This window comes from Lepidochelys kempii, chromosome 9 (genome assembly GCF_965140265.1).
Source record: "Lepidochelys kempii isolate rLepKem1 chromosome 9, rLepKem1.hap2, whole genome shotgun sequence".
NCBI classification, from domain to species: domain Eukaryota; kingdom Metazoa; phylum Chordata; order Testudines; family Cheloniidae; genus Lepidochelys; species Lepidochelys kempii.
In genome coordinates this window covers 32,433,533-32,459,076 of record NC_133264.1, presented here as the reverse complement: position 1 = coordinate 32,459,076, position 25,544 = coordinate 32,433,533, and the positions used below count along the sequence as shown (strand labels likewise).

The 25,544-nt window shown below is 42.2% G+C and overlaps 1 protein-coding gene across 8 annotated transcripts in view; it reads right to left on the bottom strand.

Moving 5' to 3' along the window:
* GK5 (glycerol kinase 5) overlaps nucleotides 1-25,544 on the bottom strand; it is a 101,136-nt gene that overhangs the window by 53,423 nt on the left and 22,169 nt on the right. For 6 of the 8 annotated variants that reach the window (XR_012160785.1, XM_073359786.1, XM_073359789.1 and 3 more), the window contains 7 exons: nucleotides 22,060-22,153; nucleotides 20,836-20,967; nucleotides 13,434-13,509; nucleotides 7,098-7,159; nucleotides 6,946-7,019; nucleotides 6,539-6,599; nucleotides 3,706-3,832 (listed from right to left, as the gene is read on the bottom strand). Coding sequence is in view for 7 of the 8 variants with exons in the window: in XM_073359786.1 (XP_073215887.1) it covers nucleotides 3,706-3,832; nucleotides 6,539-6,599; nucleotides 6,946-7,019; nucleotides 7,098-7,159; nucleotides 13,434-13,509; nucleotides 20,836-20,967; nucleotides 22,060-22,153 (626 nt within the window). In the remaining variant the exon portion in view is untranslated. The remainder of the gene's footprint in view (nucleotides 1-3,705; nucleotides 3,833-6,538; nucleotides 6,600-6,945; nucleotides 7,020-7,097; nucleotides 7,160-13,433; nucleotides 13,510-20,835; nucleotides 20,968-22,059; nucleotides 22,154-25,544) is intronic. The other 2 variants (XM_073359787.1, XM_073359788.1) reach the window with 2 other exon arrangements.

Here is a 25,544-nt window from a genome sequence, read left to right as displayed (position 1 = left end):
GTCCTTCGGGTGCTCAATTCTAGGTGCGCTTGTGCCCCCTTGCGCTTTTGATCGGAGAGGTCTCATAGCAGTGTCCATTCAGACCACGCATGCGTGTTACTCAGCCTTGTGCTCCATGCCATTGCTATATAGTATTGTGCGTGATGGATAACTGTCCTCAGTTCCTTCTCTACTGTGAAGCCCCATGACAAGGAACTCCGAAGCAGAGGGGATGGAGGGTTGGTAGTGGAATACACTTACTGCACAGGGTAACAATTTCTTCTTCTTCTTCAAGTCCTTGTGGGTGGTCCATTCTAGGTGACAATCAAGCAGCTCTCCTTTAAGGAGGAGGGGGCTTTGGAGTCTAGTTCAGTATGGTAGAAAGTACAGCTGAACCGAACACATTCTCGAAAGCAGAATCTCAAATTATTGCATAGCATTCAACAAATGCATACAAAGAAGCACAAGTTGAGACTTTACATACTCCTTTGATAGGAATGTTCTTAAGAAAGGCTGTGGAGGTAGAAATAAATCTCGTAGAATGAGCTTATATGTCAGCAGATGCTTTGAGATTAGAGATTGCAGCTCCTTTTGTTCTGTCTGTGATTGAGACAAAACCTGGAAGTCTTCCTGAAAGATTTAGTCCTGTCAAGGTAGAAGGCCAGGCTTCCCCTGACATCAATCATGTGGAATGCCTTCTCCTTATCCCAGTGAGGTTTAGGGTGCAAGATGGGGAGAGGAATGGGCTGATTAATATGGAAATAAGAAGGTACTTTTGGCAAAAACTTGAGGTGTAATCATAATGTGACCTTGCCTCTGAAAAATTTTGTGAATGGGGGGTATTGCCATAAGAGCTTCTATTTCCCCCATTCATCGAGCCGATGTGATGGCAACCAGAAATGCCATTTTCATTAATAAATGGAGGAGTAAGCAGGCAGCTGTAGGTTCAAAGGTGGTCTTGTAAATCATTTAAGAACCAAATTGAGGTCCCAAACTGGAGTAGGTGTTTAACTGGCAGAAAAAGTTGCCTAGGCATTTGAGAAACCTCACTGTTGTTGGGCAAATACAGAGTACCATGGAACCTCAAATATATTAACACCAGAGTTACGGACCAACCAGTCAACTGGACAACATATGAAACCAGAAGTAACCAAGCAGGCAGCAGCAGAGACAAAAAAAAAAGGGGGGGGGGGAGGAGAGAAATACTGTAGCGTGCCTGTACTGCATCTAAAAGGTAGGCACATGTGGGCTGCCTGTCCCCACCCCAACCATACCGCTACCCCGACCCCCACCCCCACACGCAGGGCACCCACTTACAACTTAGAGTTGAAGACAATGAGATTTTCAGGCAAAACTGTGAGCCCCACTGCCAACCCAAGGCAGCTAGAGCAGGAGCAGCACTGGGGTCTGTGCTCCTTTCCTGTAAGCTGTGGGTGCTGTTTACATCCCCCCTTCCCCTGGCCAGAGAGGGGAGGTGCTGTTTTCACACACACACACACACACACACACACACACACACACACACACACACGACACGCTGCCTTCCAGGTTTGTTAACCCCCTCAACCTCCAAAGAGTTAGGAGAAGGGTGAGAAAATAAAAATTCTGACTCCTTAGGAAGATCATCATATTTTTTGTCTGTCCTCCTGCACATGGGAGGACTTCAGGCCAGAATATGCCAGATGACCTTTTCAGGATCCAGGAGTGCCTTGTTGACTGACAGGGCAATATGGGCAGAGGAGCCTGTATGGAGGATATTGAGCAGCTTATCATGCAGTTCTTTAATCTCCACCAGGGGGATTTGTAAAGAATCCGTAATATTCTTGATGAGATCCTGAAACTGCTTAAAATCATCAGCCAGGATGGTGTAGGTGGCATGACAGTTTCATCTGAGGATGAAGAGATGTTTGCAATTGGAGAAACCTTGTCAACCCTGGCCTCTTGTTCCTCAAAGGTCTCTTCCTGAGACTCTGGTCTCCTGGAAAGGGAGTGTGAGAAGGGTTGTCTATCTCTACAAACAGTAGACTTTGAGGTCCCAGAGAATGGATTGCGATAAGCCACCCAGGGGTGCTAGTATGGCCAAGGGGGGTGGCGCAACCCACTAGTGCTTGCCCCAGCAGGATGGTAGCTGTGGACATCTGTCACAAATGAGTTCAGGTTCCTCAGGAACAGAACCTTCATAGGCGTGGAGTGGAGACCCTTGCATAGATATTTGGAAGGCTGAGGCAAAATCTTCGTCAGAATCCTCCTCCTCTAAAGTCATTCGGTAATGGTGGGGCAGCAGGAGGAGCTTGAGGTACCACCATCAGTACTGGATGGGTGTGCGGAGATAGAGAAGGTTATTCACCTTGTGCAATAAATGAGGTTCTTCAAGATGGTTGTCCCTGTGGATGCTCCACTTTAGGTGTCTTGGCACCTTGCACTTCTAATCGGAAATTTGTAGTAGTAGTGCCCTGGTTGGCCGCGCCAAGACTCTTAAAGGGACACTTCTCAAAGAAGAACTGGAGGCTCTTGGTAACAGGGAAGTGTGAAGTACATAGGTACCAGATAGGTGTGTCCAGAGATCTGTTGGTACAATGTCCTGGGAATGAGCTAAAATAACAGTAGCCAAAGGAGCCACAAGTTTCAAACACTCCGGGGGGTGGGAGGAAGAATCCAGACAGAGCTCAAGCTGTCTTTTTCAGTACCATGGTTGAGCTCTTCTTGATGCCATGGTCTCCTGTCGGTACCGATGGTCTTTCGGAGCCCCATATTTTAGAGTCTGTACGCTTAGTAGAGCTCTCAGTACCTGAGAAAACAGCAGCCTTGGAGACCAATGGGAGCCGGGGAGCTGATGACTTAAAACTTTTTTGAGGTATATTCCCTACCTGGAGAACTCAGAGCACGGTCTTTGGAAGACTTATGAGAGGAAACTTGGTCTTCTCCTTAGATGCCCTTGAGGAGTGTGGTTCAGAGACAGAAGAGGCAGCTGACTTACTCAGAGATTGTCATATAGGGGGGCGCTCCTGGCATGGATCAGAGGCTGGACGCAAGCTCTCTATCGTAAGGAGTTGAAATTTTATCTCCCTGTTCTTTCTGTCTAGATTTTAACGAGACAGAAGTTGCACTTTTGGGAAATACAGGTTTCCCCAAAACAAGGGATGCAGTGGGAATGTCCATTGCTCACCCGATTGCCTCCTGGCATGACAGGCAATGTTTGAATCTGGAAGAATTGGGTATACCCTTGGAAAAGGCAAAACCTTGCGGAGGAAAGGAAATATCTAAAAAGCTATATCTAACTATGTATTTGTTTCTTTTTGTTTAAAAAAAGCCAACTAATACAACCATTACTAAGTACTAACTATTATAATACACTAACTACAAAAGCTAAGAGAACACAGTTGAGGCAAAACTGAACTCGGACAATTAGCTGGGGTGGCTGAGAAGGAACTGAGGATAGCCATCCATGAAGTGCAACAGCATGGGGTACAAGACTAAGTAACATGCATGTGAGGGCTGAACAGACACTGCTATGAGAAATCTCAGACTGAAGGTGCAGGGGGTGCAAGCACACCTATAGTGGAGCACCTGTAGGGACACTCCTTGAAGAAGAAAATGCCTTTCACTCCTCCTTTATACATCCAAAAGCAGCAAAAAATGGACACAAAACCTATTTGTATCCCCTTTGCAGTCACGTTTAAAAAACAGGTCAAAAACCATAAAACATTTTTAAATGACAAAGTTTACCTGCCCCAGGCGTATGAAGACGGTTCCCAGTGTTAACATCCCAAAAGATACCCGTTCCCATGGTTAGTTTAACATCTCCTGCATGAAAACAGCATTGTCCAAACATGGCTGCCTGCTGGTCCGCTACCTACAGTGCAAACAAACATACAAATTACTAACAGCTGCTAAATTTTGAAGCACAAAATTTCTCCCCATCACCCAATACATATATGTCAAACTTTAGAACAACCATATTCATACTTTAGAATGCGCATTTCCCTTTCTGAAAGAAAGTAACAATAATAGTATACAAAACTTTTTATCCATGGACTTTTTGTTTTTGATTTTCAAGTCTCTTCTACTGGTTACATTAATCATAATGGACCAGATTCTGCTATCTTTGCTCACACTGTTGATTTCAGTAGTACTACTAGCAGAATAAGGTACTACTCAGACAATGGCTGGTACACATTCCATGGTAAATGTGTTCTTAAATAGAATATTGCTTATCATCCATATCTGTTAGGAACTGGTATAAATAATAAGCTAGTTCTAAACTGTTCTGAGAAGCTAATGGGTAGGGCCCTACCAAATTCATAGTCCATTTTGGTCAATTTCATGGGCATAGGATTTTAAAGAGTAAATTTCATGATTTCAGCTATTTAAATCTGAAATTTCACAGTGTTATAATTGCAGGGATCCTCTTAACCCAAAAAGGAGTTGGAGGGAAGGGGCAGGATCACAAGGTTATTGTAGGGGGGAGCTGCAGTGCTGCTACCCTTACTTTTGTGCTGCTGCTGGCGGCGGCACTGCCTTCAGAGCTGGGCATCTGGAGAGTGGTGGCTGCTGGCCAGGAGCCCATCTCTGAAAGCAGAGCTGTGCCAGTAGCAGTGCAGAAGTAAGGATGGCATGGTATTGTATTGCCACCCGTACTTCTGTACTGCTGCCTGCAGAGCTGGGCCCTCAGTCAGCAGCTGCCATTCTCCGGCCGCCCAGCTCTGAAGGCAGCAGTACAGAAGTAAGGGTGGCATGGTATGGTATTGCTGCTGGCGGGACACTGCCTTCAGCGCTGTGCGCCCAGCCAACAGCTGATGCTCTCCAGCCACCCAGCTCTGAAGGCAGCATAGAAGTAAGGGTGGCAAAACCATGACCCCCCTGCAACTCCCTGTCGGGCCACGAATCTCCAATTTGGGAAACGCTGGTCTCCCTTGTGAAATCTGTCCAGTATAGGGTAAAAGCAAACAAAAGACCAGGTTTCACAGGGAGAGACCAGATTTCACGAATTGTGATGCGTTTTTCATGGCTGTGAATTTGGTAGGGCCCTACTAACGGGCAAGGCTCCCTGTTCTACGCAGCATATCTAAATAATTATCCTTTATCCTACATAAGTTATAAACAAAAACTTATCCTCTTCCAAGCAATCTTCCCCTGCTGGGAAAATTAGACCCACACCATGAGGGTTGCTAGACTTGGTTACAAAGCTTTTTTGATTATACGTTTTTAATACAGTGGAGAAATCTCTGAATTCCAGGCTACCCTAGGCAACTAGCAATTATTTTATGCCACAGCAACCAGTCTAGTTTTTGAAATATTGCTTCGAGCCTCAATTTTTTTCTACCTTATACTTCAGTTTTCTCATTTAAATCTAAATTATATACAAGATGATTTCACCAGAACCAATGCTCCACTTACTAAGCAGCCTACTGAACCTAAATCATTGAGCAAATTGAAAATTCTGCAACAACTTCAAGTCAAAGTTCAAAAATTGCATTTTTTAAATAGTTAAGATGAATAACACAATCAGTACATTATATCCTGAGTCATTTTAATATTAAATTCAATCAAAATCTCAATGCTCTTCAATTTATTTTATACAGTCCCCAATTTTCAATATGCCACTCCATTTTTTTCTCTTTTTTTAAATACACAACATTAACAACAAACGCATTGTAGAAGCATTCAAGGGAAGGTTCAATGTTTTGGCACCTGGCAAACGGGACAGTAGGGACTTTCAGAATCCCAGAAGGTAGAGGTGATGGTTTGTGTTCCTCTTTGTGGGTAGGGATGCAGTTGAAGTTTTGGGGTCTTTAATTCCTGTTTCTCTGACCCCAACCTCTGACTCCACCCACCCTTAATTGTTCCTATTATATTCACAACTGTCTCCAACAATAAATTACTTTTAGAAGGAAACCTCCAGCTAATCAGTGAAACAGTTATAAAAGCTGACATTTAAACTGGCTTCAGCATTTACATTCCATTGAGATAAAAGGAGCAGTTATTGGACGTCATTTTTCCATTCAGCTCATATTTTATTTACTTATAGGTTTTCTACAATGTTTGTTACCTCACAAACAGTAATGGATTTCACCAGCCCTATGGCGGTAGTGAAGTATTATCCACACTTTACATATGGGAAGCTAAGGCACAGAGAAATTAAAGCCCCAATGCAGCAAGGGAATCTATTAGCACAGACACTTTTGCACCCATGTGGAATCCCAATGGAGTTATGCTAGGTAGAACCCATTGCAGGATCAGGCCCTAAATAACTGGCCTAGAAAACCACCCTGATCTCATAAGTCCTAGTTCGATGCCTAACAATAAGGTTATTTTCCCTCTCTGGATGGCTTGCTTCACAACCATGAGGGTTACAAACTTTTCCTTTGTTCTAAATGAAAGCAAAGATTTTGGAGTAAAATTTCACAACCAATTCTATAGTCAGGGAATCTCAGAAAACACAGGACACAAACAATGATAAACTAGCAATCATAAAGACAGACACACAAGAGTATATTTACAAAAAAATAACACTATTCACTCAAGTACAAAAATATAATCATTAAAGATTTTCACTTACCAAGGCCACTATTGGAATAGGCACCCCAAATATTTCAGCATCAACTGAACCAAAGCTATGACTTAAATAAATGTTAAAAAAGTCACTGCACTGAATTGACAATTTTGAGAAATTAAAAAATAAATTTTAAAATAAGTCCTCAACATACACATAATTCAATGTTACTAAATTTTTTTTTTAATTTACAGAAATCATGAAGCTATTTTACCTTTTTCTGGTACAAAATACCAATTTGGATCTATGAATCAGACAAAAATGTGCAACTACCAATATTTACAATTAAAATTATTTTTGGCTTCACTTACCATACTACTTTTTAAAAATCTGCAGAGATTTTTGTGATCTTTTTGTAACGATTTAGTTATCAGATGTTATATTTTTGTTTAAGATTCTGTGTGCATACGTACCTTGTGTCCTCTACTGGAGGATATATAGACATCGGTATTGAAAATAATTTGCTCAAAACAGAACTCCAACACATCTGAAATAACAGAGATAATTAAAAAAAGTTAAACACGCTCAAAGAACAATCTACAACATTATGTTAATAGATTCATACCTGAAAGGGTTCAAAAATCCCTGTTGAACTGGCATTTGAATAATCTGTAGCATACACAGAACCTAGCAACAAAGGAACAAATAAAGTTTTAAATGCCTAGATATTCAGAGAGAGTTATTTGAAGCAAATATATGTACTATAAAGAGCTTGATGGCCTCTATTCAGCCCAAATTCACCAGTCTGCACACCCAAATACATTTTAATTCCATCACACTGTAAAGGGTGGGATTCTATCTCTATCTTCTGAAGTGTCCAGCTAATAGCCTTATTTTTGATATATGCAGTTGTCCAGAAATGGAATGACAAATTCCTAGGCTTGGCAAGCCAGTCAACTGACCGATCAAATTATGTCAATTGACTGCCTATTATCTAATGAAAGTCATATATCATCAAATATTCCAGCAACAATCCGCTGACTCAGGTAGTAGCCTACTTTTTTGACTGCCTCATGATGTTTCATCTGTTAGCAAGCCTATCTAAATGTCTTGATCACTCACTTTACTACATGTTCATGTCACCAGTGGGGAAAAAGATGAATGAACTGCAAGTTGATCTAGAAGATTCCAGACAATCAAGAAGCTCAAACATATCTGTCTGTCTATCAATCCATCAATGTACATGGCTGTTTACAAATCAACTTAAAAGAGAGCTTCCAACCTAAACTGACTAGACAAACTGTTGTATCAACCAGGCAAGTTACTAACAAGCTTAAGAAACTCTCCCAATTAAAATAAACATTATTGTTTTAACCACAGGAACAAAATATGAAACAAGACACTATGCTGTTGGCAGAAATATTACACTGAAAACACTGTAGATACTACATAACATAGTCTCTAAGACAAACAGGTGGTCATCTGGGTCTGACAGGCCGTCTCTCAAGCCCCAGTTCCAGTGAAATGTCTTGTTGTGTTGGTACTACGGTGAAGTCATCCAATGCAGACTGGGTGTTGGCATAATCTCCTCTTGGTGCATAGGCAGGTGCAAGATAAGAAGCATTCCATACCCTCCCATCAGAAAGTCGATCGGTGTAAGGTCCCTTATTCTCTATGATTTTAAGAGGAGCTGTGAATTTATGGTCCCCTTTGCGTAAAATTCCAGGTTTTCGTATTCTAACAGAGGAACCACACTCAAACTTTGGTTCCTTAGCACCCCGCTGGCTTGTCTGTGAAAACCTTAGACTTTGTTTGGTTCTGTTCAACTGTTTTTCTCACATCTTCCTTGTTTGGGGCATCAGGTCGTGCCTTTAACAATCCAGCAACGTTCAGTTTAATATTCATCTGTTTCCCATGCAGTAACTCTGCGGGTGATCTTTGCATTGTGGCATGTCGTGTAGCCCGATATGCTTGCAAGAAATCAGTAGTGAAGGGTATCCACAATCGCCCTTCCAGTTTAGCTGTTCGCAAACTCTTTCAAACTTCTGTTAAACCGTTCGATTTCCCCATTGGCTTGACGGTAATATAGGGATGACCTTCTGTGTAAAATGTTCCTCTGTGCTAGAAAAGTTTCAAACTCCAAGAAAGTAAATTGACTACCATTATCTGAAACCAGTTCTGTGGGGTTACCTTCCCTGCTAAAAACTGAAGAAAGGAACTTAATTACTGTAGCAGAAGAGATTTGCAATTATAAATGCTACCTCAGGCCACTTACTGAAATAGTCTATTAAAGTGATGGCGTAATGGCAGTCACTTGGAGAAGTATCAAAGGGTCCTACAATGTCAATCGCCACTTTTTCCCATGCAGTTTCAGGAAGAGGAACAGGCTGTAATGGAGGGGTGCATGTCACTGCTGTCTTATCATGCATTTGGCAAGCGACACAGGATTTTATGAGTGCTTCAGTTTGAGAGTCCATCCCTGGCCACCAATACAGATCCCGTAGTTGTTGTTTGGTTCGGACAATTCCTTGATGAGTATCGTGTGCCAAGTGTATGAGTTTTGACTGTAATTCTTCTGGCACAAGGAGCCAGTGTGCATCTTGTAGAACATAGCCATCAAGCAAAGAAAGTTCATCCCCAACTCTTAAATAAGGCAGCAAAACTGGGTCAAGGTTTTTAGGGTGACTGGGCCATCTCTTTGTCAGAAATTCCCGTAGTTTTTGTTGAATTGGACACGCTGAACAAGCAGCTTGAAATTGTTCTCTTGTAACTGCAGTGAGAGTGCTTGTAATAAGTGCAACCACTACATCCTCATCCTCCGGTGGACCATCTGGTGAAGGCAAAGGCAAGCGAGAAAGGCAATCAGCCACCATATTTTGGTTTCCAGGCTTATATTCCAGTTCATAATTGAAAGAGAGTACTCTTGCAGACCATCGAGCAATACGGCATCCTACTCTTTCCAGTCCTTTCGTGGTGAGCAACGTCGTCAAAGGGCTGTGGTCTGTGCGCAATTTGAACATGCGGCCCCCCACATTTTTCAGTAGCCCAGACACAAGCAAGTGCTTCTTTTTTGACTGTAGAATATTTTCTCTCAGCATTACTTAGTGTCCTTGAAGCATATGCAACAGTCCTCTCTGTGTTGTCCTCATGCAGTTGTGTGAGAACAGCCCCAAGTCCATAACCAGAAGCATCAGTAGTTACAATTGTGGGCAATGCAGGACTGAATAGTGCAAGTACTGGACTAAGTACAATCAAGTCTTTCACTGTTTCGAAACTAGCTTGTGCATTCGTTGTCCACACTAAGGTTGAACTTCTCCGCAGTAATTCTTGTAAAGGTTCAATGACAGAAGCATAATTGGGAGTGAATTTTATATACCAGGAGGTAAGACCCAAGAAAGAACGTAAGGTTTGCAAATCTGTTGGAGGAGGAGCATTTAAAATTGCCAGGATATGATCTGGATCAGGTTTTAGTCCAGCCTGTGAAATGGTATGCCCCAGAAAGCAGAGTTCAGTTTGTCTAAATTTGCATTTGGACCTATTGAGCTGGAGGCTTGCTGTGCTGATACAGTTTAGTACAGACTGCAGGTTATTGTCATGCTCCTCAGAAGTATTTCCATACATGATAATATCATCCAGATAGCACTGAACTCCATGTTGATTCTTCAGAATCAGTGACATTTTTTGAAAGGCACTTGGGGCAGATGCGAGACCATATGGAACATGTTTAAAAAGAAATAGTCCCTCATGTGTAATAAATGCTGTGAGGTCTCTGCTATCTTCATGCAACATAACATTGTGGTATGTGCTCTGCAAATCAAGAGTAGAAAACATCTTTGCTCCACGGAGTTCTGCAACTACTTCTTCTATGTGAGGAAGAGGATGGCTGTCAATCACAATAGGTTTATTTGGCTCCCTTAAGTTCACACAAAGGCGAATGCCTCCACCCTTCTTCTGCATCACTATTATAGATGAAACCCATTCCGAGGAGTCAATGTCCTTTTGAACACATTTTCTAAGTTCCTCTGAATCAGCTTCCCTGACTGAAAATGGTAAGCGCCGTAACTTCTATCGTACAGGCATCACATTATTCTGCATTTTAACTTTATGCAGAAACCCATAAGCACAGCTGAGTTTCTCCTCAACCTGGTGTTGGGTCCCAGCTGAAACTGGTGTGTGTACCACAAGAGTGCTTTGCTGAGGAAGACCAATTCGTCCATTAACTACCCTGAGATTTAAAGCAGCCAATAAATCTCTGCCAAGGATAGGAGTGCTTTTGTGGACAATATAGAACTCTGCAGTTACACAGCCATCACCAAAAGTAACTATTGCTGGCAGGCAGCCATGTACTGGAATATGGTTTTTCAAATAGCATACCAACTGAAGTTTGGGTTCAGTAAGAGGCACATCTTTAAAGTAATGCAAATAGATGGAATCAGGTAGTATAGATACTGCTGAGCCAGTGTCCAACATTAGCTGAATAGAGTGTGATTTGCCTGAGGGTATGGCGGAAACGTTTACAGTGCACTTTATCTGTTCTGGAATATGTGCAGTAGTGATTTTATCCATGCTCAGCACAGTAACATCTGGTATTGTAACTGCATGCACCTGTTAACTGAACTGGCTGCTGCGACATAATTTAGCAAATGCCCAATCTTTTTGCAATGATTGTACTGAGCTACTTTTGCCGGATATTCTGTGTAGCTTGCAAGGTATTGTGGGGATCCACAGCGAAAGCATGCTTTTACTGTATTTTGAATTTGCTGATTTGGTGGTTTTTCATTAGTTTTCCTCTTGCAGTTGTGTGTCTACAGTGGTAGTGAACTTTTCTGCAAAGGAGTCACAGCTTGGACTGTGCCTCCTGTATCCATGCTCATTATTTTGGCTTCAGCTGTAGCTGACTCAATCTGAGTAGCAATGGTTATTGCTTTTTCTAGTGTAAGTTGTGGTTCTAAAAGTAAGCGTTCTCTTACACAAAGCATGCTTGTTTTCTCAATGAGCTGGTCTCAAATCATCTCATCTGCCATATTCCCAAAGTCACAGATTACAATCAGACTCCTCAGGGAAGTAAAATACTGCATTATAGTTTCCTCTAGTTTCTGCTCACACTGGTGAAATCTGTAGCGATTAGCTACTACATTGACTTTTGGCACAAAAAAATTCTTTAATGCAGTGAGTGCAGTCTCATATTTATCATCTGCAAGGGGAAAAAAGTGTAAAATATACACTGCCCTTCTGCTCCAAGGCAGTGGATTAGCAGAGCATGCTTTCTTACTTCAGAAATCTCTGTAGCACCGATTGCAAACAAATAAGTCTCAAACGTACGGATCCAGGTAGTAAAAGCAACTGGAGGCTCACCTGAGCTTTGCAGAAAGGGTGCAGGTGGGTTCAGAGGCAGAAGATCCATCCTCGTCACCAAAATGTTGTATCAACCAGGCAAGGTACTAACAAGCTTCAACAGGACTTATTTTTAAAGTGGAAATCTCTTTACCAAGCTGCTGCTGCACCGTCTGTAGCTTTCTCCCAGCCTCTCAACTCCTCCCCCTCCTTCCTGTTTCCTGTCCTTTCAGACTCCCAACAGCCATTGCTCCCAATTCTAATAATTACAAGCAACATCTAAACACCACACAAACCTACAGAAATTAACTCAGCAGGCAGTGAGAGAAGAGCGTACACAGCCATTAAGCCTCCTCCTCCAAAACAAAGAAACTAGATGCACAACCATTAAGCTGATTGGAGAGTTTACCTGCTGCCAATTTAACATAAATTCATTAAAAAATTATGTTTAATGGCTATGTGTTTATTTAATTTTGTTTTTCTCTTCTTTTGTAAGAGAGCAGAACCACAAGTCAGAGGTCAAGAGCCAAGCCAAGTCAGGACACTAGGAAGTCAAGCCAGGGGAGCAGGAAGCACAAGGCACACAGTACAGAGCAGGATGGATCCCAATTCTTCGGACAGCTTCCTGTTCCTGTCTTAAGTAGGGCCAGCAGGCCAATCGGCTGCTTTGGGGCTTCACCAATAATACCTCAGAGGCGGAGCTTCAAACTGGGGCTGGGCTTCATGGGAACTGGTCAGCAGTTGTCAGCAGACTGCCAAGTGGAGAGCTGAATTGTGGCTGCTTCTGTGGACCTGGGTTCAAGGCTCATGAGTTGTGAGAGGCTAGCTGCGCCTCCCTCCCCTTTGTGGTCTCTCTGTGTGCCCTGACGTATCAAGCCTCCTAACCGGGCATGGAATTATGCAATTCTCCTATTCTTAGACTTAACCCTGGACTACAGTACCCTGTGTATCCACCATTCTTACCCTGCAGGTCTGACTGAGCTCAGGCACCTGCGGTTCTTCCCTTAGGGAGTCTGAGACCACTGGAATACAGCAATCAGACAGCCTTCTTAAAACCAAAGTATTGTTTACATGTCCAGTAGGAACAAAGCTTTCAGATTAAATGTATTTTTAAATAAAATAGTCTACAAGCATATCTATTTTACCTAAAGTCTTATTATCCTCTGATGGTAACCTTGGCAAGCCTAATATCTTCAGACACTACCTGTTCAACTCTGTGTCTCTGTATTCCCCCAAACAACTACTGTCTCCTTTTCCTGAGAGGGTATCCCATTTTAAATTCTGGTTACCATTTTGTTCCTTTCTTTTCATGGTGCTTTTCCTGCCATCAAAGCTAATAGTTTTGGCAATGTACATTAACAATTCAAGTGTTTGCTGAGAGGTGGCTCTCTTGAGCCCCTCTTTTCTTTTCTGCCTATTTTTTGGGACAGTCCCATCCTGAGTTAAACCAATATATTCATACAGCAAACATCCAAATAACCAGACCAACATTCAGTATTCATAAGTAACCCCAAATCCATCACACCTAATGTGGCAGTTGGGCTCTTGGGAATAACGGTAGGGGAATGCATTCAATATCTGCTCTAATTTGAAATATGTTTTGTTTAACCAGTGCTTCCAAACTCACCTTTGGTGAGTTTATATAACAGCCATGTGTCAATTGTTCCAAAGCAGCAATTGTTTTCATTGGCTGCTTGTTGTACCTGAAAACAAAAAAACCAAAAAAACCAAAAAAAAAAAAAAAAAAAGGAGTGTGTTCAATGTGGATGTGAAGAAAGGAATACATTTTCTCTCCCTCTCACCCTTCCCTGTTTCCAAATATTTAATGGGGGGACAATAATATGCATGTCCCCAGAAAACAACTGACAATATTTCCTCTGGGAAAGGGGTGTTAAATCACAGGAAGCTCTAGAGCCAGGCGCTTCAGAAGAGAAATGGTACTGTGAAGCACAGCAGACCAACCCCTATCCCCCAGCTGCCTGGTCTATACTACAAAGTTAGGTTAACATAAGCTGCCTTGCATCAGCCTACTTGTGCATGCGTCTACACTTAAATTTGTCTCCCAACAACATAAGTATAAGTAATGTAGTATCACTACCTCCCCGAGTGGCATTGAGCCATGGTTGATGTACGAAGGTCGATGCAATGCTAGTGTAGATACTGTGTTATTTACATTGACCCTAACAGTCTTCCAGCAGCTGTTCCACAATGCCTGACACTGACTGCTCTGGTCACAACTGGCCCGGGGGTCAGAGAGACTAAAAAGCAAGGAAGCCTTCTGAAGCCCTGAGTATTTTTGAAATGTCTTTTCCCGATTGTCCAGCTTGACATAGATACCTAGCAGCTCCCCATTGTTGTGTGCAACTTGCCAACTGACCATGCCAGTTACATGCTCTAGATACACTCCAGCTTGGAGTAGACAGGAGATATTGCATCCCTTAGGTCTGTGCGGAGAATAAGCTGTACAAGAACAGCTATGGACCAGCTGTATAAAAGTGAACATCTACAAATAGACTGCATGGGGGATGCTGGAGGAGTATGACAGGGACCAGCAGCAATGCCGAGTGAAAGCACAGGAACTGCATCAGGCATACCAGAAGCCCAAGGAGGCCAACAATCAATACAGTTCAGAGCTACAGACCTGCCGCTTTTACAAAGAGCTGCATGCCATACTTGGCGGAGACACCTCTACCACCTAGCAGACCACCATGGATATCTCTAAGGAGCCCAGGTCACAAGCCCCTACCATGAACAGCAAGGATGAAGAGGTGGTAGAGGAGGAAAAAAGAGGAGGATGGGGGACATGCGACTGGAAGGCAGGGTGCTGGGGGACTTCAGTTATGCTGCAAGCTGTTTGACACTTCACCACAGTCTAGTCAGGCCCAGCAGTCAAGCCCGATGCATGGGAAGGATCCTCGGGTAACTGTGTAAATATATTCCCCCTTATAGTGATGACGCCCCCAACATAACAGGACATAGCTAGCTATTAGCTTTTCATTAATTTACTCATACAAGAAGAGGTAGCAGTACAAAAAGAGAGGTAGTATTGTTATTTGCTTTTCATTCTGCTATAGAGTTAAGCCATGTGGAGCAGTCTTTTTATGTACATCAGGGATATCCCTTGAATCCTCCTAAGAGATCTCGATGAAATTTTCACGGAGGTAATCCTCTGCAATCCTCTGCCAAAGGTTTCTAGGGATGGCAGCCTTATTTCTTCCTTGCAATAGGATGTGTTCCCATGCCAGTCAGTGATAACTTCAGCAAGCACCATTCCAGTACACTGGGTGGCAGCATATGGGCCCCTCATGGCTTCAGGACATCAGCTGTGCTCTCTGCCTTTGTCACTCTCAGGACCGGACTGAAATATCAACTAAAATCACCACCGCTTGTGGAAAATGGTGTCAGTATTCAGTGCCATTGCACTATACTCGTAGTTTCATGCAACTGAGCAACTCCCTCCTCATTTTCCTCACCCCATGTGAGCCATACTCACCATGGCTGGAGTTGAGAGTGGGGCCGTGCACAAGCACTTGGAAGTAGAAGACAATAAGCATGCCTTGTTTAAAACTGTAGGGGACCAAGGGAAGGGAATTCTGAATCTTAACTTCTGGTTTCTGTTGTGACTATTGTGACCATTGTGACAGTGTCAGGCCAGATGGCTACAGGAGAGTGATAGAAGGCAGATATATTAGCCCCAGGTTAAGTAGGTCCCTTTTCCCTGGGTAAGGTAACAGGGAAGGTTCCAGAACAATCAGGAACTTTCTGGAAACAATTAAGGCAGACAGGCTGATTAGAACACCTGCAGCCAATCAAGAAGCTTCCAGAATCAATTAAGACAGGAAGGCTAATCAGGGCACCTGGGTTTAAACAAAGGAGCTCACTTCAGTTTGTGGCGTGCATGCGAGGAGCTGGGAGCAAGAAGCACAAGAGGCTGAGAGTGAGGTAGTGTACTACTGGAAGACTGAGAAGTACAAGCATTATCAGACATCAGGAGGAAGGTCCTGTGATGAGAATAAAGATGGTGTTGGGAGGAGGCCATGGAGAAGTAGCCCAGGGAGTTGCAGCTGTTACAGGAGCCACTGTAGACAGCTGTTACCCACAGGGCCCTGGGCTGGAACCCGGAGTAGACGGCGGGCCTGGGTTCCCCCCATTCCCTCAACTCCCTACTTGATACTGGAGGAGTTGAACTGGACTGTGGGTTTCACCAGAGGGGAAGGTCTCTGGCCTGTTCCCCAATCCACTAGGTGGATCAGCAGAGACTGCAGGGATTGTTCTTCCTCCTTTCCCCATGCTGGCCAGTGATGAGGATAACTGAGTGAACGGCAGATTTGAGCCATGAAAGTGGCCAAACTGAGGGCTGCCGTGAACCTCTGAGGCAAGCAAATCTGCCAATAAGCACAGGACCCACCAAGGCAGAGGAGGAAATTTGTCACACTATACTGACTATACCTCGGTGTTTTATCTGCAGCTCCTGCCGTTTCAGCTTTGAGTGGTTCCCCCTCCACACTCACAGAATGCCTGAACCAGATAAGGAGGAGGAATAAGAGCACTAGGGATGACATGTTCAATGAGCTCCTGCAAGCTAATGCTGTATCAGACCATGAGCATCACCTGGAGGGTGAACACTGCAGATAGCCTGGAGAAGGGAAGAGCAGACAGGAAAAAGGTCCAGGATTCCCAGCAGAAAGAGGAGAGGGAGATGCACCAGGACGTAATGGGGCTTCTCTAGCAGCAAACAGAGATGCTGCAGACTCCTGGGAACATATAAGTTCAACAGTCCCAGGCTCACCTCTCTTTGCAGTCCATGGAGAACTCCATTACAGCACTTCACTACAACCACCCTCAGCATTCCACATGGCATGAGAGGCCACATCCCTACCCCTACCACTCCACTCAGGGGGAACATTAAGGACAACGACAGCTTCACATACACTGACCTGTGAAAACCACAGATGTTGTATATGTAGGTAAAATGGAAATGAATGCTTTTCGCCCTTATTAAGTTCTGATCAAATACATTAAAAATATCTTAATAGCTTTTAAATTACACAGATTTTTCTTTGCACTGCTTTTGTTACTGATTATAATATTATTTAAAAAATAATTAATCTATTAATTCACAACATATGCTGCAGAGTGCCTAGTTCTGAAAGCACTCACTCACTTGGTACTGCAGACTGTGACACAACTCATAGGATCAGTGACAAACACAATGCAATAATCAAATGTACAGCAAGCACCACAAAATTAATATGTACATTGATAGTGTTATATTCACAGATGTACACCAAGCACCACACAATTCCAAACAGGCCCCAAAGCAGCATAACCAGATAGAGCACAGTACACCACAATGCATTACTGTGGGTCACTGTTAAAATGCTCTTCCAAAGCCTCCCTGAATTGTATAGCTCTATGCTGAGCTCATCTAATTGCCCTTGTGACTGGCTCGTCCCCCATCCTGGCAGCAACTTTTCCCTTCTGTTTCACAAATATGATGCAGGACACAATAGGCAGGTATAACCACTGAGATTTTTCTTCACGGAGATCCAACCTTGTGAGTAAACAATGCCAGCATCCCTTCAGGTTTCAGAGTAGCAGCCGTGTTAGTCTGTATTCGCAAAAAGAAAAGGAGTACTTGTGGCACCTTAGAGACTAACCAATTTATTTGAGCATAAGCTTTCGTGAGCTACAGCTCACTTCATCAGATGCATAAAGTGGAAAGTACAGTGAGGAGATTTTATATATACACACAGACCTCACTGTACTTTCCACTTTATGCATCCGATGAAATGAGCTGTAGCTCACGAAAGCTTATGCTCAAATAAATTGGTTAGTCTCTAAGGTGCCACAAGTACTCCTTTTCTTTTAGCATCCCTTCAGTGTACCAAAAGTGCATTCAACTGTCATTCTGCATCTGCTGATCTATAGTTGAATCTTTCCTTGGTGCTGCCGAGGTGGCCAGTGTATGACGTCATGAGCCAAGGAAGCAAGGAGTAGCTCAGTCCCACAGGATCCCAACTGGCATTTCAACATTCCTAATGGTAATCCACTAGCTGGGAAAGAAAGTCCCTGCTTGTAGCTTTCTGAACAGTCCTGTGTTCTTAAAAATACAAACATCATGCACCTTCCCTGACCAGCCAACACTAATGTTAGTGAAGCATCTCTGGCGATTCACCAGTATTTGCATAACTATAGGAAAGTAACCCTTTCTGTTGATGTACTCTGTGGCAAGGTGGTCTGGTGACAAAATTGGGATACAACTGCCATCCATTGCTTCATTGCAGTTCAGGAACCCCACTGCTGCAATCCATCCACTATGTCCTGCACATTGCGTAGGGTCACAGTCCTGTGTAGCAGGAGACGAGTTATAACCCTGCATGACGACACCCCCACACAGTGATTTCCCAACTCCAAAATGATTGCCCACTCATTGGTAGCAATCCAGCATTGCAACTTTCCACAACACGATTGCCACTGTCAGTGCAGCTCTCATTTTGGTATACCTGTGCTGGAGAGCTGAGGCAAGCTTGGAGCACAGATCCAGGAATGTGGCCTTGAGCATCCGAAAGTTCTGCAGTCACTGCTCACCACCCCAAGTCTGCATTAAAATGTGATCCCACTAATGAGTGCTCATTTCTCAGGCCCAGAAATGGTGCTCCACCATCTGCAGCTGATCTACAAACCCCACCAGTAACCTTGAATTGATTCTCACTATGTCACACAGCAATCTGTCCACACTGATTCGATTTTTCTTAAGGCTCTGCAAATAGAGGATCGTGCATCCTGTGTTTGCAACACTTATGACAATAGCTCAGAGCTGTGCAAGCTCAATGCTTCAGGTCAGAAATGACAGACAGCAAGGAGGGGCATGCAGTTTTGTGGGAGTTTTTAAAAAGGCGTGAATATTATGGGATATAGATGACATTATGGGATGGAGATAGTTGCACACTGAGAAGTTGACCCCTTGTTCCCAACCACTCCTGAGCAACTTGATTCTTCCTCACCATGCATTGCCAAACCTTCCCAAAACACAGTGCTGGACAGTGGAAGCTTGCACAAGGAGATACCTACCCATGGTGCACCCACTGTGCATCAATACAAACTCTCCTGATGAGTACGCACAGCACCAACACAAGAAGCCAACTATGCATGTGCACAAGCAATATGCTAACTGTGGCGGCTTTATGTTGATGTAATTTGCATCGACCAAACTTTGTAGCGTAGATATGGCCTGTCCCTAAACTGCAGTTTTTGCTCCTGTGCACATACAGTTTTGCAAGCCTTGTTGCTGCCAATGGGAGATTAGTTGCTCAGCCTTCTTTAGCAGTGGCACATAAGAACCCTAATAGTGTAAAGCTGGAGACTTTGAGATCACTATTAGTGGAGTTCAGAAATGAAGGCAGTGGAAGAGGAGATATGAAGAAGTGGTAAAAAAAAAAGTGTTTTGTAGATAAGAAAACGACAATGCTAAAAGAAAAATAAGAATACCTAAAAATATGACCTTGCCAAAGGAAAGCAAATAGGGCTGTCAATTTTTGCTTCTTTATGTTATATAAAGAAAGCCTGAAAATTATTATTTCCCTACTTCCTTCTTTAAAACTTAGAAATTCAGATTTTACTTATCCTATTTTTCTTGAAAGACTCAAAGGACAACCAGAGAACTTGCAGAATGATGAGACAGACCGACTTATTGAAAAAGGAAATGATTTTTCTGGGCAGAACTTTGGTTTTTGTTTTTTGCTTTTTAAAATTCCAGTAACTAGGGAATTCTTGAGAGAAAACAGGACTTTAACTGAAGACTCAGCACCCCCATCTCCTTTAATTTTAGGTTAAAAAAAGCTGATGAGTCCATATCTGAAAGAGCCAACAAGTCCACCAACAAATCCAGGGAAGACCATATTTGACATTCCTAATATTTCTATGTTAGAACAAACAGGGTAATAGATTAAAAATAACAACTTTTGAAATCTTCCTTATTTGTTGTAAAACAAACAAACAAGCAAACAGAGGACAACCCTCCCCATTTCTCTTTTTAAAAAAAAATCTGAAAGTAAACACACAGATAAATTAAGTAAAGAGAAAGGAAAGGAAAAAGCCAAGTCAATGAACAAAAACAGGAGTGAATTCATTGTTCTTTAGAAGTTTTGGTGCTAGCATAATATAATACACAGAAATGTTTAATGTTACATATCTGGCACTGACACTATACACCAGGGGTAGGCAACCTATGGCATGCATGCATGCCAAAGGCGGCATGAGAGCTGATTTTCAGTGGCACTCACACTGCCCGGGTCCTGGCCACTGGTCCGGGGGGGCTCTGCATTTTAATTTAATTTTAAATGAAGCTTCTTAAACATTTTAAAAACCTTATTTACTTTACATACAACAATAGTTTAGTTATATATTAAAGACTTATAGAAAGAGACCTTCTAAAAATGTTAAAATGTGTTACTGGCATGCAAAACCTTAAATCAGAGTGAATAAATGAAGACTCGGCATACCACTTCTGAAAGGTTGCCGACCCCTGCTATACACCATTAGTCAAGCCTTTAAAATTACATAAATGCTGAGTAAGTGGAGATCCCTGTTTTTTGACCATTATGTTACAGATTTCCAGAAATCAGTAAGTGTTGGGATAAGGCGGACTGGAAATGTAACACTGTCAAAGATAAAATAAAAATATGCCACATTGTTACACAATAAAGTTCAATTCACTTTAAAATAAATTACAATAAAAATTATGTTGTATAATGTTAAGATTAATAAATAAAAGAAATGCAAAACTAACAATATGATTATGCTTTGTAGGTCAGACTCCTCATGTGAGTAATGTCACACAGGAACACATTTACAGGATCAGGGGAAGTTTGTAAAAAGATAAAATAGATCATTAGCCTCTCTTTCCATTCCCTTTGAGGGAAGGAAAAAAAGAAAGCAAAAACCGAGCAGGTAACCATCAAGAAAAGTCACTATTCATTGCTATTATGTACCAAGAGTATTACTTTTCCCCCCAACAACTTTCTTACCTCAGTTATGTTTTGTAAAATCCAGGACAGCCTCAAAGAGACATGTTGTGTTGTGAAAGTCAATGAACTAGCAGTCAAATATCGATCACTCCGAGTCAAAAAGTAAAGAATTGTAGAGATAACGTGGATTGCCTATTCCAAAAGAACAGAAGTTCTTAGTTGCCTTACTTGTATTTTACACATATGTATTGAAACACAGAGGTTAAATGAATTGCTCAGTGTCAGAAGGGAAATCTCTGACAAATCAAGGAATTTTACATCTTATTATGAAGGTGCCAGTAGTAGCTTTACAGGTAAGGTTGACTTCAATTTTTCCACATAAAGTGGGGACCAATCTTCTTTGTTTTTAAGAACACACATGCTCCAAATTTACAACACATTCTGGAACATATTTACAACAACAAATTGGAATAAAAAATGAATATTCTAAGTACAAAAATCTCAAAAACCATACTGACAAAATTAAATTCAGAACCAAAAAAATCATTTGCTAGCAATGTTAACATGTGACATATTAATATAACAAGGAGATTCAAAGTTATACACATTTATTAGCTGTCAGGGTTCCCTCCCCACTCTGAACGCCAGGGTACAGACGTAGGGACCTGCATGAAAGACCTCCGAAGCTTATTTCTACCAGTTTAGGTTAAAAACTCCCACTTAGCACAGGGAAAATTCACAAGCAAAACAAAAGAAACTAATCCACCTTGCCTGGCTTACCTATACTGGTTACAATATTCGAGACTTGGATTAGGATGGGTTGGAGAAGATGGATTTCTGTCTGGCCCCTTTCAGTCCCAAGAGAGAAAAAAACAAACAAAAACAAAAAACAAACAAACACACAAACACACACCACAAAAAACCCCTCCCCCCAAGATTTGAAAGTATATTCTTTCCCCATTGGTCCTGTTGATCAGATGCTAACCCGGTTATCTGAGCTTCTTAACCCCTTACAGGTAAGGAGGAATTCTAGGCTACCCTTCACTGTATGTTTAGGACACTAGCTTTATAGGTGGATATAGAATGTCAGTGTTTAATTTCTTCGCTTTCGTGTTCTGTCATTTTGTATGCTAACAGTATTATTTTTTGTTTAAAGTTGTAAACTACATATCATGTCATTTATTGAAATTATGCATTAGGGCACTTGCAATATTTATCACACCTAATTTGGGTAAATGAAAACAAAAGCAGTATCTAAGCAGCATACTCAATGAGCAGCCTTACCTTCAATATGACACCCCTGTTCCAGGAATTTACAAGTTCAGCAGCTCTTTGGTCTTTCCAGCTTATAAAATTATGAAATGGTTTTCCTGTCTTCCTGAAAACCAGTAAGAAAATAGGATTTGAACATTTCAGTTTGAAGCTACGGCAAGTATATTGCTGAAAAAGATTATATTGAAGTGTTTGAAGAAAGAGAATGTCTGTTAGCAATAATTCCTAAAACAACTGCATAAAATTCTGGTGGGTTTGAGAAATTAACAGGCACTTATACACCATCGTGCAGAGTGAAGTTCTTAGCCAGAACTGTAACTCTGGAAAATAAAAAAAGAAAAAGAAAAAAACACTTTTGTAAAGCATAATCAAGAACAAATCAAAAGTTAGGCAGCCATAAAACTGTTCTGAATTGCTATAAAATGTATCTGTACAAACAGCAGGATGTGGCTGATGCTGACTGCTCTGAGGCAGGAGCTGGAGAGTCTGGCGATTTGAATATTGAACTAAATGAGAGTCAACACTGTAATGTAGTTGTGAAGAAAGCTAATATCACTCTGGGGTGTATTAACAGGAGTGTCATATGTAAGACATGGGAGATAACTGTCCCGTTCTACTCATTACTGATGACCCATCAGTAGGAATACTGTGTCCAGTTCTGGGAGCCATACTTTAGGAAAGATGTGGACAAAATGGAGAGATTCCAGAGGAGAGCAACAAAAATCATAAAAGTTTTAGAAAACTTGACCTATGAGGAAAGATTAAAAACCTGGACATGTTTAGTCTTAAGACAAGAAGACTGAGGGGGGCCTGACAACAGTCTTCAAATAAGTGAAGGGCTATTATAAAGAGGACTGTGATCAATTGTTCTCCACGTCCCTGAAGTAGGACAAGTAGTAATGGGCTTAACCTGAAAGAAGGGTGATTTAGATTAGATATTAGGAAAAACTTTCTAACTATAAGGACAGCTAAACTCTGGAATAGGCTTCCAAGTGAGGTTGTGGAATCTCCATCATTGGAGGTTTTTTCAGAACAAGTTGGGCAAACACTTGGCAGGGATGGTCTATGTTTACTTGGTCCTGCCTCAGCACAGGAGGCTGAGCTTGATGACTTTGAGGCCCTTTCCGGCCCTACATTTTGATGATTCTATGATTTCTGTAGTTTCTCCCCCTGCCTACCATATACGCTAACTGTACTTGAAAGCCATGTTGGAGATTTGACATGTACAAATCTGTCAAATGCCAGTCAACTCTGAGTACCATGGGTGCAAAAAGTGAGAAAATGGGAACAAAGAGTGAAGAGAAGGACAGACCAGACGCAATAAAAACAGATGAGTAACAAACTGCTCTAGCTTAAAATAAAAATCCACAGCATCTGATCATGATGCTGTCCCATAATAATGAACAAAGTAAGCTGATTGAGTAACATTTAAAACTTTTCCCTCACAGATTTAAGAAAATACAAGACTGTATTGGATTTACACCTTCTTCCAAAGGCGTCCGATTATAAAAATCAGGTTCAACATATTATCTGTATTATCATAGTGCCTAGAAGCCCCAGGACCAGGATCCCATTGTTAAGTGCTGTGCAAACATAGAATAATAATTAAAAAAAAGAGATAGTCCTTGCCCCAAAGAGTTTACAATCCAAGATCTTGTCTACACTTAAAATGCTGCAGCTGTGCCACTGCAGAGCTTCAGTGATGATGTTATCCATACCAAAGGGAAGGGTTCTCCTGTAGGCATAGATAATCCACCTCCCCAAGAGGCAGTAGCTAGGTCAATGGGGTTAGAGCCGAGTGATGTAGTTAAACAGGAGTGTGGATTTTCCAGACCCAAGTGACATAGTTATACTAACCTAATTTCCTAGTGTAGACTAGACCTAACTATGAGACGAGACGAGACGAGACAACAGATATAGATGGACAGATGGGGGAATACAAGGAAACAATGAAATACAGGATTCCAGAAAGCAAAATAAAAGCATGTATGTGACTCAAATTCTTTGGTCAAAATTCAAATCATCAATCAAGTTGCACCCAGCACAGAGCACTTTAAATCAAATACATTTAAATCATCTGATTTTTTTAAATTAATTGATTAAAATCAGATTATGGCTTTACCAAACTAATTTTAAATATTTTGTTATTGCAACTTTAGGTTATTTTTTAACTAACTAAATTATGAACGCTGATTTTTTTAAAAGCATCTACTGGTAGGGTCTTTTATTTGCAGTTTACAAGACTGCTACAAGCAAAAAACCAGAATACTGAGAACTAATGTTCTGATTCTTGCAAACACTTAAACAGTATGTAATTTTACTAACCTGAATAGTTCTACAGTAAAAGCTGTGCTATCTGGCCCTGTACCAACCAGAAAGCTCTATAAACCAGCATGTCTAATCTTCATGGAAAGTTCCGGTTTATAGTCGAGTTGGCATGGGGCCAGCAGGTTCTCTACCTGGCTCCATGTGGCTCCCTGGAAGTGGCGACATGTCCTTGCTGCTCCTAGGCGGAGGAACATCCACAAGGGGTTCAGCGTGTGGGAAGAAGTGCAGGTCTGGAGGTTGAGGTGCAGGAGGGGGTGCGAGTTTGGGAGGGAGTTTGGGAGCAGGAGGGGACTCGGGGTAGAGGGTTGGGGTGCAGGAGGGGTTTCGGGATACTGGATCCGGAGGCATTCACCTCGGATGAATTGTCCCTGCTATTCCACAAGTGGCGACCTGTCCCTGCTGTTCCTAGGAGGAGGCATGTCTAGGCAGCTCTGCGCACTGCCTCTGCCCACAGATGCCGTCCCCACAACTCCCATTGGCCACAGACCCAGGGCTCGGGGAAGGGGCAGTGCACAGAGCCTCCTGCCATGCCTCCACGTAGGAACAGCAAGGACAGATCACTGTTTGCAGGGAGCCGCCTGAGGTGAGTGCCTCTGGATCCAGCACCGCAAAACCCCTCCCACACCCCAACCCCCCTCCTGCACCCAAACTCCCTCCCAGAGCCTGTACCCCTGCATCCCCTCCCACACCCCAACGCCCAGCCCTGCACCCAAACTCCCTCACTCTCAGTTAACTGGAATTTTTCACTTACCAGCATCCCCCATTCCTCCAACATGCTGGATAAAAAAAACTTTTACTGTATTAACTTCAAAGGGACTACTCATGTTTCAAGTTAAGCATGTGCACAAGTGTTTGTAGCATCAGGGGCTAAAAAATTGTAGCTTTTATTAAATATTTTCTCTTAAGTGGTATAAAATGTTTGTCACTTCAAAACAAATTTGCTTCAGTACTAATAAAAAGTTATTACTGCTTTCAATACTTTAACACTGTGTGACACTCATTACCTCAAAGTAGCACCCTGGAACCCCCATATTCACCACTGTAATAGGATTATATGTTTTGTACAATGTGTGCCTTGTAAGGTATCATTTGAAGAGTCTTGATCTGTTGAACATTAATATCCTGTTGGATTGTATACATTATCACTGTATGTGAAGTTATGAAATATT